Below are 19,942 nucleotides of genomic sequence, written 5' to 3' on the forward strand. Positions count from 1 at the left end.
ATTTTGGTATTCAATGGTAAGAATTTAATGAGCTGTGACAAATTGCATTCTTTTTAGATCTACAACATCAATGACTAGGAATAAAGAAAACCTTGTTAATTCAAAAACATGTTGTTGATAAAACTGAAAAGAAAACAGATTGGAATGGTTCTACAACAATTGAAATTACTAATGTTATTAGTTTTCAAGTTGTTTGATAGTACTGATGTTCTTAAGACGTACTTGATCTCCAAGCTTTCTTTGGAGAATTACTCTGATTTTTTCTTTATATTTACAGGTTGGTCAAGAGAGTTGGGGTTCTGATTCATGGTCACATGCACTAAAGAAAGACTCTAATTGGTTATCATTTGTGAAACTGAAACCTGAAAATGATCCAACACAACAGAAGAAATGGGCCATTCTAAGACAGAAGAGGAACATTGACCCTCTGCTGAAAATGCAGTCACATTTTATCAATGTATCCGATCCAGAGAGAGTTCAGGATACACTGAGAGACCATGCTACAGCAGTGATGAATCCTCCTACTATACGAGCTTCTAGGGTTCAGTCTAATAGAACCAATTATGATACTACAGCTATCTGGAAGAAGATTTATTCTAATTCCGACTTATATGACTAGTATGTTTATCATTCTTTCTGATGCTCTGTTATTTTGTAGAAAGCCATTTCAATATTTTTTTGCCACACAGATACTTCAAATTTCACTATCCACTAAGTTTAAAACAATTATCATAAGCAACAATTAAGATTTTTTTTCTAGATATATGCAATGTGATGCTGTTTTGTCTTTGATTCACAATTTTAAAGTTTTTATACCACTTACTAGATAGACAACCCTGAAAATGGTGCCTGAATCATATATTCTTTTGTTAAATAAATGAAGTACATTATTAAAGCAATATGATATTCAAAGCATGAAATTTAAGAGATAAAGATAAATAGGAATAAAAAAGGCAGAAACATCAGAGAAAATAACCCCATTCCCACCCCCCCCAAAAAAAAACCCCAAAAAATCAAAAACACAGAATACTTCACACTCTTGAACAGTTTGTGTTCATTACAATTTCAGTGATGACAATGCAGACAATATTTCATTAGAAGATTATGATGACAATGAGATTGAAAAGGTTGATCTGAAAAAATCAAAGAAAAGGAAAGACAGCTATGATTTTATACAGTCATCACAGATGCATGGTACTGATGTGTTTTTAGTTTGATCTAAGCATAACTAAAATTAATTCATTTTATTTCCAATCCCCGTCCCCCTATTGCAGTTGAATTTATTTTATATTGATTAAGGTATTAATATTCATGATTTCCTGTGAAATGGATGAATGTGTCTTGGTTATATTTTACTGTACATTTTTTTTGTATTTGAAAGTTTTTAGAAAAACTGAAAATTAGTACCTAGATTACATATGATTTATTATCCCATTACCATGATTTACCTCCCTTTGTATAAAGTCTACTGCTCATTCTTGAACTAACATTGAAATGAATATAACATAAGCTGATAAGGCATGTTGTCCCTTCCTTCCTTCTATAATTACATAGACTGCATGCAAATCTGTGTCTAGCCAGTTTCAGTTAGAATCTGCATGATGTTTAAACTATACGATCAGTTTGATAATTTTGTTATTACCCTTCATTGTAGATAAGAAACTTGTGAAATATCATGGCTTAAAGAGTATTTTTTTTTGGAGAAAATTTTGAATAAGTAAGGCTGAAACAGTGACAAAACATTGAGCATTGAACTTTCTTATAAAGATGTGCCATGTACTACCAGACTTAACCTTGCAGTGCTTAAATGGAGCACAGAACTCTGTGAATTGGAATATTACAAAACTGTTAGAGAATACTACAAACATTTCTGTAAAGAAATTGTGACTTAAAAAGTCATTGAATCAGGGGGGGGATTTGAGTCAAGCATTTGTTTAATAATAATTTTTTGTTATTAGTGCATATACTTTAATTTTCAGGATCAAAAGGCTAATTAAAAATATTTTCTTGTTTCTCAGGCCCTTCCTCATGTCTTTGGGAGTGTCTATAAATCACTTATATTGCCATATCAGTTAGATAAAAATAAGAATGTACCTCAGTCACATTATTTAGGGTGTGGGTGGGCTATGAACAACATAAAATAACACTTTTTAGGGCAAAAAATGTAACCCTCATTAGTTTTCACAAAAAATGGCTTGAGAACAATGTGATTAACTTTGAAAGGTCTAAGGGTATATATACTGCTTTTAAGCTCCTCTATCCAACAGTTGTATGATTGTTAAATTCCTACTTTTTTCTTGATGCATGCCTTATGACATTTAGACATATAATCTATGATTGTTTATATACTTTCTGTTTAAAGGTGAAGGTAAGTGTTTCCACATTGATATTGTAGGCAGCTACATATATCTACACACAACATATATTCTATTCCGTGGAAAATTGAAGGTCTGATTTTCAAAATTTATTGTTTCATTTTAAAAATTCCTCTTTTTTCACATATACTGTTATACATTAAAATAACATACTTACAGAATTGATATTTATGTTTATCATTTTAATGATAGCTCTTGCTAGTTTTTTGAATTTTTAATTATAGGAATTTTAGTTTATGACCTTCTATACATTTCCTTGGATATTAATAATTAATGTATATTTTACTTATTTAAATTTACATAACATCCATGTAATTAAACACTTAATTATATGATTAAGTATTAGTTAAATCTTACAATGTCATATCCTCTTTAACAAAATCATTAAACACTTGTTATCTTATAATGGTATGAGGCTGTTGTCTAGGTTTTTTCCATAGACAGTTGGTTTTCATGAAATTTAAATAAGTTGATAAACTTTTATAAGAAGGTGTGACACCATGTCCTAACAACAAAGGAAAGTTTGAATTAATTTTGAGGTTTATGGCCCAAATGTTTAGGAATTAGGAGCCAAAAAAGGACAAAAATTATCATCGTGCTTTTTTATCACAATGTTTTATACCTTAAAGGTCAGACTAGAATTAATTTTTGGGGTAAGAACTGTGTAGGAATAAGAGGCTGAAAAGGAAAAAAAACAAGCTTCTTTTTGGTTTCCATACTATAGCATGAAATCCATAACCTGGGATTGATTTTAGGGCCAAAATAACAATTTTCTAGTTTCTTGGCTATAACTTGAGTAAAAGGATATGGATCTCCATGGGTCTGTAAAACTAGCTTCCATAAGACAAAAGATTTTAATGGATTAAAATGATTATAACTTTCACTTTGGTCAGAATCATATGTTGTGTCATACATTTAGATATTCAGAACATCATAAGTTTGACTTTTGTGCCCATAATTGTCCCATCTGTTCAGGGTTCAGGCTTTGCACTTGTATCAAGCTCTGCCCTACAAATCATTTTATTTCTTCTGGTCTGTCTAACAGCCCATACTGAATGGTAGCCAAATACCATACTATATTTAAATTACTGGGGTAATATTTGCTAGATAGGTACAGTGAAAGTACTATTATTCGTGGGGAACCAGTTTTTGTGGTTTTCATGGGAAGGTCAAACCATGAAATTTGGTTCCCAACAAAAAGGAAATTTCTATTGATGTGTATACTAAAAACCTCAGAACAACGAATTCAAGAATCCACAAACTTGAGTTCCGTCTGTTATCCACAAAAATTTGAATCCATGAATTAAAGTACTTTCACTGTATATGGTTTTGTTTGTGTATCAGTCTGTTTTTGGCAATTCATTGGTTATCTAAACACTGTGTCTTTTAATTGATCTGTTCTAAAGATATAAAACAGGTTTTAGGCAAATGTTAGCCTGCAATATTACTAGAATGTTTGTCATTTAAGTTATTTTCGTATTTAGTGTGGGTTTGCTATCAGTTTGTGGCAAAGAATGACTCCCTTTGTGTAACTTGACTTGTGAAGTATATTTCTAAGCTGTATTAAACTTAGTAATATACATACTGTATATTAAGCGGTTAGAATGATTTCTGAGAACAAGACATCATTTCAAGCTTCACAACATGTGTTTGGATAAAAATTTATCATAGGAGGCTTGAACATATTGTACTAAAATATGAATGAAAATGTCAATTACTTCAATACTCAAATCTGATGAAGGTAAAGTATTGTATGTCTCTGGTGCCTATATTAGCCTAATATACAATTAGTTACAGTTAACAAACAATGAAATGAAATAAGGTACTAAAAGTAATCATTGAATAATTACAGAAGAGGAAAAAGAAAGGAAGGAACTCCTTGGTAATTTGGGATACTGGATAGTTATTTCATGGGAATTATTGTACAATGTATTGATAATAGTATTTGGTGTCAGATTTTATAAATCAATCATAGAAGTTATGGGCTTGTTGCACATTAAAAAAATAAATAACATCATCATCATTGTATCCTCATTCATATAAGTATTGGTGTATTGATGTATAACAGGCACCTTATCTCATAAAACTCATTTTTTTAGAAAAAGTATGGAATAAACACATTTTCTTTTATGGTTTATACAAGTGTTTTACTGTATAATTCTCAATATGCTTTTGTCTGTGGTATATATATATATATGCTGCTCATGATAAAAATTTTGTCTATAAACATAGACGACATTCACACAGACTTCTATTCCAAAAAAGTTTTTCATTGAATTAGAGGTCAACTTGAGTCAACAGGCGTAAGATTGGAGGCATTGCAATGGGAACAAAGGGAACTGAAACTTGAATCGATTACTACAATAAATTTTTAAATTTTCAAATATTATAGACGCCTTTTTTTATGTTCAGAGATGTATTTCCACACAACTACTACTGTTCTTGTAGCCTTCCAATCTGTTATCCTTTCTTTGTCTAGTATAAAACCTTAAAACAGTTTCCACCAGATTAGACATAAATGGTGAATGTGAAAGTTATCTATTTGTGTGACTTGTTTAAATTTTTTATTGATTTGTTCATTGAAGAGTGTGAACGAATTCAACAAAGTAAAATTACTTCGGTTCTTTTGAGTACTGTGTAAGTACGTTAGTTTATTAGACTTAGTTTGTGTCAGTATTGTTAGGTTTCCAAAGAAAGTTATGTATAACAAGATATTATAGGGATCTTGTACATGTAATTTATTGAAAATTTTTTTTTTAACAAAATAAGAAACTAATTCAATTTTACTATAGAAGATCTTCTCACAATTTGGTAGACATACAGTATTCAGTAAGCTATTTCTGTTATTGTAGGTTTGATGGATGATGGGGACAATGGCCAGGATCCTACCACAGCCCAGGGAGCTTATCTCTCATTCCTACATCTCAGACATCTTAGGCTCAGAGACTTGCAGAGAACAGTAAGTGAGATATATAAACTGTAATGCTTATGCTTCCAAATTAATATTTGGTTGAATTATGTTCAAAGATCTGTCTCTACTTACACCAAACATGCTCCGTATTTGGAAATATGTCAGGATAGATATTTTTACACTGTAACATGTAAGACGATGATAAATTGTAAACAGACTGTAGTAATTTGTGAGAAACATTACAGCTTCGGAGACTACAGAGTCTAAGGGCTGTTTGGAGCAATTCAAACTGATTGGATTTTTTTATTAATTAAGACAAATTAAAATTATGTCCAGAGATATTTATTTTTATATAGACCCAACTTACTTTTAAGTTTATGTAGATATTTGACACCATAGGATGTGGACAAAATATAGTAATTTATTAGAAGATAACAGGTTCAGTGACAAGATAGTATTAAGGGTAATATGGAACAATTTAGTTTATTTTTTTTTTCTTTATACCTTTCACTTGTTTGATGACCTATATTTATGTACACTTGGCTTGGTATTGCTCAAATTGAAAACAAATTATATTGCATGGATTTTTTTTGCAGGTACTGAGTTTGTTCAACTACTTTAGATCTATTGAGAGAACTGTCACCATTAGAGATGCTGGTTTATCTATGGACCTGGGACCTGCCAAACGTGTCAGGTATGAAATACAGGCATCAGTCATCAACTAATGAGTGAAGCTTAACTTTGGTTCCAGTAATAGAATTTAACATTCAGATCCTCCATATAAATGGAAAATTCATTTTTGAAAAAAAACTGTCCTGGATTATAATAATTTTCTTGATTTATTCTTGCAGTAATTTAGGATTTATTATAATGCTGTATTTTTTTCTCCACAGCCCTCAGAATCATCGAGCTGAGACAGAACATGATGGATCTGTAGGAGGAGGTGGGGGTATAGGTGATCATACTTATCTCCACAACACGCCAGCTGACTTCAAGTGAGTCATATTTCACATATTTTATTTCAGTTGGTCCTGTCTATTCTAACACTGAGTATTGCTGCTCAAGTATTGTGTATAACTTACAGTTTTCATACATAAATTCACACTTGTCATTTTGCTCTGAATTACTATAGATTTATCTCTGAATAACCTTTTGATATCAGAGAAACAATATAATTTTACATTGTGACGTCATTAATCTTTAAGTTGAAGGAGAATTCAGTACAATGGGAAAATATATTATTTTGCATAATGGGGTCAATAAGTGTAAATATGTCTATTGGTCCTAAAACATTATTTATTATATATATACAGTCTGAGATAACCCCCCATAATTTTTTAGTCCTAAGGTTTGTAGGGTAAAATAGGGTTTGTTGTATATAATTGTGTTGTAAATCTTTGCAGTCAGTTGGTTACCAACTGTATTTGGTTATTTTTTTTGCTTGTAGAAAGTTAAGTTGTTATATTTCTACAAATCCGCTATGCAAAGTCTTACAAAGAACATTTAATAAGGTTAACAAAAGTCTGATTTATATAATATATATTTGAATCTCATGACATTAAAATATTTTCAAAAGTATTATTGTTAAAAAAAAAATAACACATAGTGATGGATGATGACTGGTTATTCATTCAAATGGCATTTGAAATAAAAACAGAATAACACCAGTTTTGAAGTCAAAATGTCTGTAAAACTTTCTAAACTGTTGTTATTTTGTTTTATATATTATACTTTCAGGAAGTATGAAAGTGAATATATTGAATATTCAGAAGTAGACAACCATGATGACTTCTACTCTATAGAGGAAGGGAGAATACATGTCCTTGATCAGAGGGGATACTATATTATATATGATGCTGCAGAGGATGACCTCAAGTAATTTATTTCACTTCTGTTACATCAACTGTTTACTGCAATAGTGAAGAAATTTTTATATAGAGATTATTTTTAAGCAATTAGATGGTTTTTACACTACATTACAGAAATGTAGGGATTTGATACTGAATATTTCAAGCTATTTCACCTTTCTTATAACCATTTCTGCAATGTTTAAAATACCATTATCCATATCCTTTTGTGAAAACTTGTATTGAGCATTGTATGTGAAGGGTCAGTTTAATGCAAGTTTAATATAAAAGAAAAAATGTAGAATTGTTATGCATGTAAATTTGGGAAAAAAGAAATTTTTTGACTGTTATTAGTATATGGTTGACATTTTTTGTATTAATTTTCCCTACAGAAACCTTGAGAATGACCTTCTGTTATTAGCTACCCACTTTATAGAGAAAGACAAATCTCTGAGGAACCAGTCCAGAGTACAAAGACCTTCAGAGACAGCCAGAAGGAGAACTGTGAGTATTTAAAACCAGTTTTTAGGATATAACAGAAAATTTATGGGTTTGCAGTAAACACTCATCTTACTTAAAGATTAAATTATGAGTCTTTATAAAGGAAGTCTTTACTTTTTATCATGTTTTTTTCTTCTCAAAATAAGACTACATTTGTCTATCTAATGAAAACAAAGCAAATATAAATTGAATAGAAATCAACATACTTTACAATGGTTCAAATTAACTTACGAATCTAGAATATTAGGATGTTAATCAAAACATACTTTGTAGGCTATGATTAACCAAGGTCCTGGTGATTTTGATATTGCAAGCTATGCCCATCAAGAACTTGACAGATTTGGTGTTCTGTTAGATTTATGGAGTAATGAAGCAGCTTACATGGAGTCTAAAAGAGAGGTAGGTAGTGATGTGTGGATGGTTTAAACAGTGAAGTTTTTAATGTTAACCTGTTTATAGTACTATTGCTAATCTGATTCCTGTCTGTTCCTTTTCCTTTTTTCCATGCCTGTTTCTCGATTCAAAAGTAAAAAAAAAAATTAACTTTTAAGGTAGCTTGATTTTAATGAGCACTCAAATACCACATCCAGTGGTTTCTTTAGTCAATATAATAGAAATTTAAGAAAAAAGGAACTATTGTTTTTTTCCCTTTGATTAAACACTTAAAAGTATTTGCTAATCTATTACAGTTACTGGACTGCTATGTTGAAGCATACCAGCATGTTTTTGACAGAGATGAGAAGAGGATGTTGGCCCAGGTCATCACAGATATTATGCACAGGAGACCTATGTTTGACTTTGATTCTGAATACTTCATCAAGAACTACAGAGCTGAATGTATCAACATGAGACTGAAGATGAACATTGTTAAAAATGTTCTGGATAAACAGGTGAGGTCCTGTAATGTATTTATAAAAAATGTCAGCATAATCTCTTTTTTTATGTGTTTACTTATATAAGATTTGCTTCTATCAATGATTAGATATATAAAGGGGTTAAAAAATGACAACAAAAAGGCACTGTACAGCATACTGTAAACAAACACATTTTGCTACACACTTCGCGAAATATCTGTGACAATATAGTCTCCCTGCAAAAATTGTATTGCTTTAAGATGCTTAGATGTTTGACAGTAAAATTTTAACTCACATGAAATGTGCAAGTCATAAAAATATCACACTGTGAAAATATATACTTTTACAATACTTCAAGAATAAGTTGAATTCGTGCTCTATAGCAAGTTCTTACTTAAGAAGTATGCATGATTTTGTGAAAAATGTAACCTAGCAGCAAAGCTTCCCCCTTTTATTCAAAAATTTCATTGAACATTGATAATTAACTTTGACAGATTGAGGAACAGAGAGAGTATCTACAGAAAGTATGTAGAGAAGGGAATGATAAGTTTGGTATACCTTTCAGTGTTATACCAAAACAGCCCATTTCTATCAACCATAGCAGGTGAGTAATGTAAAGAAAAAACTTATTCATATGAAAACTTAACAGCAGTAATGAAAAACTTACAACAGGGGTAGAAAATTTGACAAGAAAAATGATTTTTAAGTTAAGAAGTATGCAGTTAATGAAATACAGCAGCAGGTAATTTGGTATGGGGATGTGTTCATGGAGTTGGAAACCCTCCCCTTTTGTTTTTAAAATTATTTTGTTAGCTCAGAACCTCCCTTTTTTTAATTTCTCAATCTACACCTGGAATGGTATATACAATATAAATGAGTAAGCAGATGAAAATGGTCCATTTTAATGTAAACACACAAAAAGTGATAGTTAATTGATATTCTTGAATATGTGCAGAAAAGTTTTTATATCATTATATTTGTAGGAAATATTTTGGCATTAAATATGGTACTGGTACATGTATTTATCAATGAAAATTTTATTTGGTTACTATATTGTTTTAAATTTCAGACCAGCATTGAGGAATATCTATATGTTAGAATTCCATCCATCATTATGTCTTGCCAGTAGAATTCCAGAATCCTTTAAATATGTGTTACAGGTAATGTACTTAATTACGGTTATATATACTAGTACATGGAAACCTGTCTGAACCCAACCCTCGATAAATCAGAAACCTGTCTGAACCCAACTCCTGATAAATCAGAAACCTGTCTAAACCCAACCCTCGATAAATCAGAAATCTGTCTAAACCCGACCCCTGATAAATCAGAAACCTGTCTAAACCCAACCCCCAATAAATCAGAAACCTGTCTAAACCCGACCCCTGATAAATCAGAAACCTGTCTGAACCCAACCCTCGATAAATCTGAAACCTGTCTAAACCCAACCCCCGATAAATCAAACCTGTCTGAACCCAACCCTCGATAAATCAGAAATCTGTCTAAACCCGACCCCTGATAAATCAGAAACCTGTCTGAACCCAACCCCCAATAAATAGAAACCTGTCTAAACCCGACCCCTGATAAATCAGAAACCTGTCTGAACCCAACCCTCGATAAATCTGAAACCTGTCTAAACCCAACCCCCGATAAATCAAACCTGTCTGAACCCAACCCTCGATAAATCAGAAACCTGTCTGAACCCAACCCTCGATAAATCAGAAACTTGTCTAAATCTGACCCCTGATAAATCAGAAACCTGTCTGAACCCAACCCTCGATAAATCAGAAACTTGTCTAAATCCAACCCCTGATAAATCAGAAACCTGTCTAAACCCAACCCCTGATAAATCAGAAACCTGTCTAAACCCGACCCCTGATAAATTAGAAACCTGTCTGAACCCAACCCTCGATAAATCAGATACCTGTCTAAACCTGACCCCTGATAAATCAGAAACCTGTCTAAACCTGACCCCTGATAAATCAGAATCCTGTCTGAACCCAACCCTCGATAAATCAGAGACCTGTCTGAACCCAACCCCCAATAAATCAGAAACCTGTCTGAAACCAACCCTCAAAATATCAGAAACCTGTCTGAACCCAACCCTCGATAAATCAGAAACCTGTATAAAACCCAACCCTTGATAAATCAAAAACCTGTCTAAACCAAACCTTGGATAAACAAGAAGTCTGTGTTTATATCAGTTTAGATAAGTCATGAACCTGTGTAGAACGAAAACCTGCCTTAATTAAACAAATGTCTCAGTATGAAAAGTTCAATCTAGAAAGAACTGATCTTGTTGTTTGTATGATAACTGTGTATATTTGCAGGAGTTGGTTTATTTCCATAGACCAGAGACTGCTTATGATACTTTGTTGATTGAGAGAAAGATGTTGGAAATAGCAGCAAAAGAATGGGACAAGATGGGAAAACTTGGTGATCAGTTCTCAAACAATACACAGAAAGATGTTAGTATTAACACTATTAGTTAAGTTAAGATTTGTTTATCCAAAGAAATGTTGTAATTTTTAATTGGGGGGTGAAGAAAAATTTAATATTAGATGCATGGACATCTGTACTATAACTATCATTATTCATGAACAAATTTTCTTATCAACAGCTTTTCTCTGATGTATTTGTGGATGACCCTTGGTTTATGACTGAGATAGCACAATTCCAAGTGGACCAAGCACAGAATGACACCACACAAACCAAGAAGATGGGCAAGGAGAAACAGATGCAAATGTTACAGAATGTTGGCAGACTTCTGGATGTAAGTTTGCTTAAAGATAAAACAAATGTGTACTATGATAATTTGATCAGTAGAAGTGAAAATGTTTATACGTTTTAATAAAAAATGGGACAGAATCAATACCTAAGGACTTTTTAATTGGTAAATCTTTGGAAGCGCAATGCATCATGGCCATGACTTTGAGAGATAAAAGTATGTTTTTAAATGCTCTTAAGTAGATATTATGATTATTATATGATAATTCAAGGAGAAAGCAAAATTGATTATTTATATTTTAGGCATTGACGTACAGACACAGATTGATGGATTCAGCTCTAGAGACAACCATTTTGGCTCAGGTAATTATGTGATTTTTTATTGATTTTATAAGCTGTAAGTGAAGTCAAGAATCAACAATGAATTTTTAAGTGATTTTCATACTTTTTGTGATACATGTATAATGGAAATAATCATTTTTTGCTGTCTTGAATGATTCATCACTTAGAATTTGAAATGTTTACCTTTAAGGAAAGGTTGAACTGTCATTTCATTTAAGAAAAAAAAGAAATTAATATTTTGACAATGAACAATGTATTTTAGTAATCAAACAAATATGTAAAAACAGACTATATCATTATTTTACAATTTATTTTTAGATTTACAAGAAACAGGCCCAGGAGATGGGTTTCAATGAGTATCATATGTACATCAGATCAGTACAAATGGAGTCAGCTCCCTTTAAGGATGATGCTGGTAAACCACCACCTATATTTATGACTGATGTACAGGAGGATGATGGATCTGTTTATAAGTAAGACAATAGTTGTTGCTTTTTTTAGGGGGACTTTTATTTTTTATGGAAATTAGAAAATACATGGTGAATTGCTGTGAATTTGAAGTTATTATGCTACCAGTGGATTGTTATTGCAAAAAGACAAAATACTTGTTTCAGAACATCTTGATTTTTGTAGCGTACAAGAACAGTGTTTTCTTTACTACCTTTATAATGCTAATCATGTGATCTAAACTTACAAAATCAAAATAAATGTTTGTGATTATTTATTTCTAAACTTTTAATATTGCCTTCACCATATTCTACCTATGGGGATATCACACACAGTAGAGACTTTTCTATTTCAAGATTTGATTTTGCATTGTTCTATATTTATTTACCAGTAAAAATGAGCACTTGCCATTTTAATGTATTCAAATGCAAGGTTAGTATCCATGGATTTAAAATTTTGCAGATGTCAGGCATTGAAATGTATGAAACTGTTATATGAAAAAACAAAGCATAGTATCCTGGAAATCTTCAATTTTACAATCTTATTGCAGGTTGAATGTGCCACAAGCCTTTTCTCTTGCTATATCTGAGATTGATGAAGCAGTCATTGGCAGATTTAGCTTTAGGAATAGAGATGGGTTGCTAAATGTATGTTATTGTTGGTGTTCTAATTATCTGACATTTATTTATAGGTTGGGGTTTATATTACTTGTAGTTTTATAAAAAAAAAAAAAAAAGAACTTCTGGGATGTGTTGAATTATAATCAGCATATTTGCAAATATTTTATATAACAAAATCTTCCTAAACTGACCCCTTAATAAACCCAAAACTTCTTTAAACCAAACACCTTTTATAGTCACTTTCTCATTTTTAATGCATTTAATTGAACACTTGTCTAAACCAAACAAAATCATAAACCCCCATAGGTTTTGGTTTTGACAAGTTCAACTGTATGAACTTGTTATAAATCATTCAACAAGAATATATTTTTTAGATCCTGAAACCAGGAAAGTTGGAAAATTTCCAAATTGTGCTGAAGGTACAGATTGTACATAAAAATTCCCTCATCAGTGCTGTGTTACAGCATGATACCTGTATACCCATCAAGGAGCATGAGACTTTGAAGAGGTAAATTATGTTAAAAAAATGCAAAATTGAATTTGTACCTGATGGTTTGAAGTAGTTCATGACATTTAAGATTATTGGTCTTCTTTTCTGTTCATACTTACATTCAAGCTACATTCAACTTTTAGGTAAATAAGCATCTCTGAAAAAAAAATTTTGAGATTAATTCAGGAAATGCATGTACATATTTCTTTATGAATGAATGAAGTAAATTGAATTGGAAGACTTGGTTCTTAACATTTGATGTTCTCAAATATTGCAAATAAATGTATTTATGAAGAACAGGTATTATAACTTAACATAAACGTGTGACTGATATTTATTTCAAATTGTTGATATATTAGAGCAGCTTGTAAAGATTACCAACCCTGGAAGAAATTATTAAAATGGTATTTTTTATGATGTTGCATTGTTACTCTGTATTGTATTAATGGTTTATTGATTAGAAAAGTATTCTTGTCTCTAGTTTTTGTCTGTTTCATTGTTTGCAGTTCATAATTGATTTGTTTCCCCAAAATGTAAACCTTGGATAGAACTCTAGACACTAAATCTACCCTTTTTTCTAAAGCATTAATGATATTTCAATTTATGGTATTTTTGCTCACAAGGTAGATATTTAAATTTTTTTATCATGATTTCAAACCATTTTATATTTTGATACAAATGAAAACAAAATGTTGCAATAGGAGGTATATTAAGAAACTTTAACTTGTTATGGTATGGTATGGTATGCTCTTAGTCCATCCACCTCTCTGTCCATTGAAATTATGTATTACTATTCAAAAATGCTTTGAGGGATTTTAATGATTTATGTTTTGTATTTTTTTTTCATTTTTTTACCCTTTCCCTATGTTTTAGGTACATCATTATAGGACTTAAAAACACCCAAAATAATCTTAAAAGGTGCATTGTTTATTATACTAAAGGTGCATTGTTTATTATACTAAAGGTGCATTGTTTATTATACAAAAGGTGCATTGTTTATTATACTAAAGGTGCATTGTTTATTATACTTTTTCTTGTTTGTGTTTTGTCAGTGGTAGAGCTAGTCCTACTGAAACAAAGAGTGAGAAGAGTTCCCAGACCCAGCTGACTAACTACTCCAGTAGGACAGACACTGGACTAGGGACTAAGATAAGGTCCTCTGATGCAGGGGATAAACTACGCAGGTTACCAGAGGCTTTCATATCTATACAAATGGAAAAGGTTTGTATTGTAGATTATCAAACAGTTTACTGTGAATATTTTCCCTGTATACTTGTATATGACAACATTGAATATCAGTGATCTCTTTAATTGTTTTTCTTATGGTTAATATAATGTATGCTTTGAAAAATCTGAATTTAAGTTTTTGTCCTTTCTTTGCGTTAACAATTACTTCTGTATTTGAATGTGATTTCCTGTCCATAGCAGGGAACTATAATGATTATGTACTATCACGAAACTACATATAAATCAAGGTTGAAGTTAATAACTGCTGTAGTTTAAGAATAAATCATTTATAATACCCTAGATCTCAAGGATAGTGGGTTTAATGTGTTACCCTTGTCCTTGTGTCTGTGTTTCCATGTTTCTGTAACACTTTTTTCCATCAGTTTTCTCAGCAACTGCTCATCACAGCAGCTAGAAATTTTAAGATGTTCTTCCTGTAGGTATGCCATATAGTGAAATACATTTTTTGGAAAAATCAATAACTTCCTGTTTAACGAGGACTCTGTTTATGTTCCTGATATCGTTATTGAAAGCTTGATTATCAGTAGATGTAGTCCAATTTATTTGTAGACTCCAAGTAGAGATTTGATGTTGAATGAGTTTTTCCAGAGGAGGAACAGTATGAGTCCATTGATGAGGAATAATATTGAAGAGATGGAGAAACTGAAAAGGTACTTGGAAATGTTTGAGTTGATTTGCTTTTGTGTTTTTCTTGTTCCAAACATATTTGGTAGTTTTAAAGAGTACATTTTGATTAATATTCTGTCTAAGGGGTATTTTTATCATGTTTTGTCTTTTGAAGGAAATAATGAAGACGTTGAATACAATAAATAATTTATTAAACAAACAAAACAAATATTAACAATAGCACATTTTACGTAATATTTTATAGCACAATTATTTAATAGCACTTAGAATATACATTACATAGTGAGTAAATTAATAAGGTGAGTAAACTGGTCTGTGGAGTCTGGATGACATCTTATGAGTAGGATGTCGAGCTGTGTTGTTGGTCCTGCTACGTTTGTTGGCAAACCATTTCCTGACCTGCTGTTCGTTGATGTCACCTTGCAGTGCAATGGAACGGACTATGTCTGAGTCTGGGTAAGGATGTGCCATGTTGAGTTGGTACCAGTTCTCCATGAGTGTGATGGCCTGACGAGACAGGAGTGGACGACGCTTCAGGTTGGTTGATCTGGTAGTTGTTTTCTCTGATGACTGGGTCTTAGTGGCTTCTTGGAGTACCTGTACACTGATCTACAAAAGAACAAAAAGCATTATAAATATTTTGTCATTATGAATTTTATAAAATAAATAACTATTTTATAAGACTCAAGAAGTTTGTATTGTCGCTATACTTGAACTTGAAATCATAAAAAGGACATTTAAATAATGTTTCCATGTATTCTAAACTTATAATGTTGATTTTGAATTAACCATATCCTATGTTTATATATTTTATTGTATAATTACCTCAACCCTGTCAATAACCTTGTGTAGCTGGTTGTCATAGTGTGCATTGATGGAACGCTTCAGATTTGGTTTGGTAGCTGCTTGGTGGAGTGCCTGGTATCGCTCGGTCTCGATGACTGCTGATTGGTACTTGAAGAAGCTGGAAAGTTGGTTGACCTCTGTGGAGTTCAATGACTCAAGTCGGGAGAACTGGTGTTGGAGTTGCTGCTCACGACTGAAGATACTGAGTTTGGGTTTGAGTAGGCTGAACAAGGTCTCTGGAACTGACTGCTGTTTGAGTTCTGCTTTGAGTTCAGTGATGAGTGAGGTTTCTGGTGGTGGTGGGCCCAGTAGTAAGTCAAGTGACTCAGCAAGTCTGGTCTCAGTAGCTGGCTCTTCTGTGTCATCAGTGGGTGCCTCTGCTAGTATGGCAGCAGCTAATGCCTCGTCATCTGAGTCTGAGTCAGGTTTGGTAGGTGAGTCTGAGTTGGTGACCTCTGGTTGTATAGTAGCAGCAATGATGTCTTCCAGGGTAGTTGTGTCTGTGATTTCAATTGGAGGTGGAGACTTGGCTGGAGATGCCAACAAGAAATCAAGAAAGTCAGCCATTGTTGCAGTAGTTATGTTGTTATTGTAGAACTATAGAACTTTGACAAGTGAATGATTAAACATTGGTGACATGAGGATATTTATGGTGTCAAACCAGCTTGGGATGCCAACACTGCATTTTCATTGGTCAAAGCATCAAAGTGAACAGTTTTCATGAATTTACATTGGTTGGAAACAAGCTTCTAGTATTCAGGATGATTACTGGAAGCTGGCTTGGGCTAATTACAATTATTACTTGATTATTTCTTTGATCATAGTAATCAGTATTCTGATTAATTTATAAAATTCTTCATCACATTATTTATTCCCCTAATCATATATATGATTGATCTAATAATATATTGTTGATTACATTGATTGTTATATGTTTTTTGTTTGACTTTAAAGGTAACATTTAAATGAATAATATATTTTCATGACAATAAGTAGTATTGATGTAATTTTAGACATTTAAGTAATTAAAAAATGTTTTAATATGTTTTTATTGCTAGATTGATTCCAGGTTTTATGAAGAAAAGAGAAAGTTTTTGGGATTCATATTTTTCAGTATTATCCCATCTATTCAATTATGATTTTTAACTAAAACCTTAGACATTTTTGTGGAGTTCAGAAAAAGGATAGATTTCATATTTTAGATTTTGTTGTTTTTTTTTTCATTGATATGTTTGGGAAATATTTAATAAGGTTTTGGCATAAATTATTCTTATTTTGTGAAAGATGTGACTTAAATTGGCAAAACCCATGAAATTTAAAGCCAGATTGTAAGACAAGTTAGAAATGAAATATATAAAATAAACTTCGCTTCACAAAAAATTACATTATTTGCCTTGATCAACATTAGTGGGAAAGTTTTATTATATACACATTTCAAATCCATTTCACTCATTTTGCATTGTTCATTTGTGAATATGATAAGTATAATAATTTGTACTCATGAACCACTTTCTTATTTTCTTATATTTTTATACCTGCCTTATGTATTGGTGAGGTGTTATGTGATTCCAGTTGTAATGTTTTAAACTTTTAAAATCCTTCTTTTTATGATTTTGATTTTTTGTGCATAGTTTATTGTTTTTTTGCTTTGAGTATTTGGATGCATGAACAAGTAATAAAAAAATGTATATTTTATTAGAAATTATATTTTTTTCTAATCTATAATATTTCAACATACACTAAATATCTTTAGGTAATCTGACACATTATCAGCAGTAATTATCAATTATTATTTAATGATTAAAAGTTAATCTTTTCTTTGATGTTTAATTATTAGGTGAATACTTTTATTTAGTCATCTATTCTTTAATTACACTTATAAGAGCTTTGATTACTTGGAAGTACTTGGTAATTATCTTAACACAACTCACCTTAGATCTATTCTAGTCTGTAGAATTTAAATTAATAAATGAATGATTTAAAGAAAGAAAAATAAAAATGGAGTTTTACTATCTGACCTTAATTAAACAAAAACTTTATTGATGAAATAATTCTTCTTTGTTTGTTACTAAATAAGTAAGATTTTTTACTAAACTTTATAATTGTGAAACAAAGTGAGGAAATGTCCATACAATAAAAGTTTATATAATATGTGATTGGATTGATCCTTTACAAGTTAAGAATATGTCTCTTCAAAATCAATTATTTACATTTAAGACACACAGATTAAATTGTACTTATTTTTCTATTTTAAGGGGTTGATATTATTTATTTTCTATTTTAGGGTTGATATTTGTTTTCTATTCCAGGATTTGATATTATTTGTTTTCTAATCCAGGAGTTGCTATTATTTATTTTCTTTTGTGGGGTTGATATTTGTTTTCTATTCAAGCAAGGAGTTGATATCATTTCCTTCCTATTGTGGGATTAATTTTATTTCTTTTCTATTTTAGGGGTTTGATATCAGATTTCTGTTATTCCTTCAACCAAAGGATGGCACAACACTCTCTGCGAGGACAACTGATTGCTTGTTACAACAGTATGATGAGAATCCTAGAAGACTTTCCTGAAGTTAGGTAAGGGAGATGATCAATTAAAAGGAAAAATTGATCATGATACATGTCAAATGTTTTATGTTGATGGTTGTATGTACAATTGTAAAAAAATTTGAAATGAAATAAATACTCACATACAGCTAAATATATCTCCTTCAAAGAGATCAAAGAAGAATTAGTAGCAATATTGGAGGTACAGACAGACAGACCAGGTGGAATCCTCAGACAAAACAACATAGGAGCAGCAAAAGGACAGTATGTGAAAAACAAATCGTACAAGATAAAAAAGAATGAGAAAAGTACACACTGCAAGACAAATAGATCATATAAGTTATGTTTTGTCTCTAGATTCTTATCAGATTTTTTCATTTATCTTTTATGTTTTCAGAAAATACTTTATGATAGGTGATATGACAGATCACAAAACTACAGAGGGACTCATTCCAGATCCTAGGTAAACTAGTTTTTAATTTTTTTAACATATTCTCATTATTGAACTTTTTAATCTACTGAGTTAGAGGTAAAAGTTTCTGTTTTATCGTGTTGAATGGTGATGGTACTCAACTTTAAACTTTATTAATTTCCAATTTTCAGCTTATAAATTTTAGAGTAATTACTTATTAAAGCGTTTACTATAAAGATCCGGCATTGACTATATTTAATGGAACTTGTAAAATGTAAACTTACCCTCCACAAAAAGAACACTATAGAATGTTTTAGGAGAAATGTGTTGGTTTGACAAACCACTTTTACAACAACATAATACCAATATTAGTTAATAATTGTTTTTTATGTATTTCTTCATTTTATGTTTTCTTTTTATTACTACTACAGAATGTCCCATCTAATGTAAACCCCCAGTTTGAGGACAGGGTTGATAAATCCCTCATTTTGGATTAATTTTTTTTCTTTTTGATGGAAAACTAACTTCATTAGCCTTAATCTTTGGTTTAAATATCAGGAAAAATAATCTTATTGTATTTTAGCAAGGACTTTGATATTATTTTCTTTATTTTCCTGGAGTTTGTGCAAATTTTCTTTGAGTGTCAGAAGTGGTGATCTGCTACTTCCATTCATTCCTTTACTAATTTATGAAGTTATGCCACAGAAAAAGTACCTATTTCATTTATACAAAGTTTTAAGGAAAAGAACTATATATTAGGCCAAAAGGGAACTTATCATCTTTAGTCCTTTATCTCATTCTTGTCAGTGTCACAAGCCACTTATTTGATCATCACTAAATGTGCTAAAAAATTAATTACAACATGAAAAAGCAAATAATTGACCAATTTATGTTTTTTATCACAATATTCAAATGTACTTATTATACTTTTCTTTTGTCACAATGTCTTTTCACAATGCTCTAAATACTTCTAGTATTTTCTTCACTAACCATTGCCATGACTTGTTAAAACAGCCAGAAGATCATAACACCTCTGTATGTATGTGTGGACACTGTTTGTTTATTGTTTACATATTCTGTTTTGTTCGACAAATAGAACCCTGCATCAATATAACTGCTTAAAGTACTATGTGACTATACAGTCTGTTT

General features: G+C 31.3%; 2 protein-coding genes across 6 annotated transcripts in view; one reads left to right on the forward strand and one right to left on the reverse strand.

Moving 5' to 3' along the window:
- LOC148627802 (uncharacterized) overlaps positions 1–19,942 on the forward strand; it is a 46,144-nt gene that overhangs the window by 6,435 nt on the left and 19,767 nt on the right. The window contains exons 11-33 of one of the 5 annotated variants that reach the window (XM_088579315.1): positions 278–618; positions 1,070–1,194; positions 4,228–4,257; positions 5,228–5,334; positions 5,883–5,980; positions 6,180–6,281; positions 7,024–7,161; positions 7,526–7,637; positions 7,908–8,033; positions 8,324–8,524; positions 8,983–9,092; positions 9,558–9,648; positions 10,819–10,956; positions 11,109–11,261; positions 11,519–11,578; positions 11,876–12,030; positions 12,555–12,651; positions 12,999–13,132; positions 14,167–14,335; positions 14,912–15,012; positions 18,289–18,411; positions 18,779–18,844; positions 19,808–19,828. In XM_088579315.1, the coding sequence (XP_088435441.1) occupies positions 278–618; positions 1,070–1,194; positions 4,228–4,257; positions 5,228–5,334; positions 5,883–5,980; positions 6,180–6,281; positions 7,024–7,161; positions 7,526–7,637; positions 7,908–8,033; positions 8,324–8,524; positions 8,983–9,092; positions 9,558–9,648; positions 10,819–10,956; positions 11,109–11,261; positions 11,519–11,578; positions 11,876–12,030; positions 12,555–12,651; positions 12,999–13,132; positions 14,167–14,335; positions 14,912–15,012; positions 18,289–18,411; positions 18,779–18,844; positions 19,808–19,828 (2,798 nt within the window). Of the gene's footprint in view, positions 1–277; positions 619–1,069; positions 1,195–4,227; positions 4,258–5,227; positions 5,335–5,882; positions 5,981–6,179; positions 6,282–7,023; positions 7,162–7,525; positions 7,638–7,907; positions 8,034–8,323; positions 8,525–8,982; positions 9,093–9,557; positions 9,649–10,818; positions 10,957–11,108; positions 11,262–11,518; positions 11,579–11,875; positions 12,031–12,554; positions 12,652–12,998; positions 13,133–13,473; positions 13,519–14,166; positions 14,336–14,911; positions 15,013–18,288; positions 18,412–18,778; positions 18,845–19,807; positions 19,829–19,942 lie in introns of all 5 variants that reach the window. The other 4 variants (XM_088579306.1, XM_088579323.1, XM_088579331.1 and 1 more) reach the window with 4 other exon arrangements.
- LOC148627803 (uncharacterized) lies at positions 15,281–16,402 on the reverse strand. Its single transcript, XM_088579353.1, has 2 exons — positions 15,815–16,402; positions 15,281–15,598 (listed from the first exon to the last, which is right to left on the reverse strand). The coding sequence occupies exons 1-2, from the start codon at positions 16,400–16,402 to the stop codon at positions 15,281–15,283; spliced, it is 906 nt and encodes a 301-aa protein (XP_088435479.1).

The sequence above is a fragment of the Perna viridis genome, chromosome 1 (genome assembly GCF_037379345.1).
Source record: "Perna viridis isolate PV_CMFRI_1.1 ecotype Kerala chromosome 1, ASM3737934v1, whole genome shotgun sequence".
Lineage (NCBI taxonomy): Eukaryota > Metazoa > Mollusca > Bivalvia > Mytilida > Mytilidae > Perna > Perna viridis.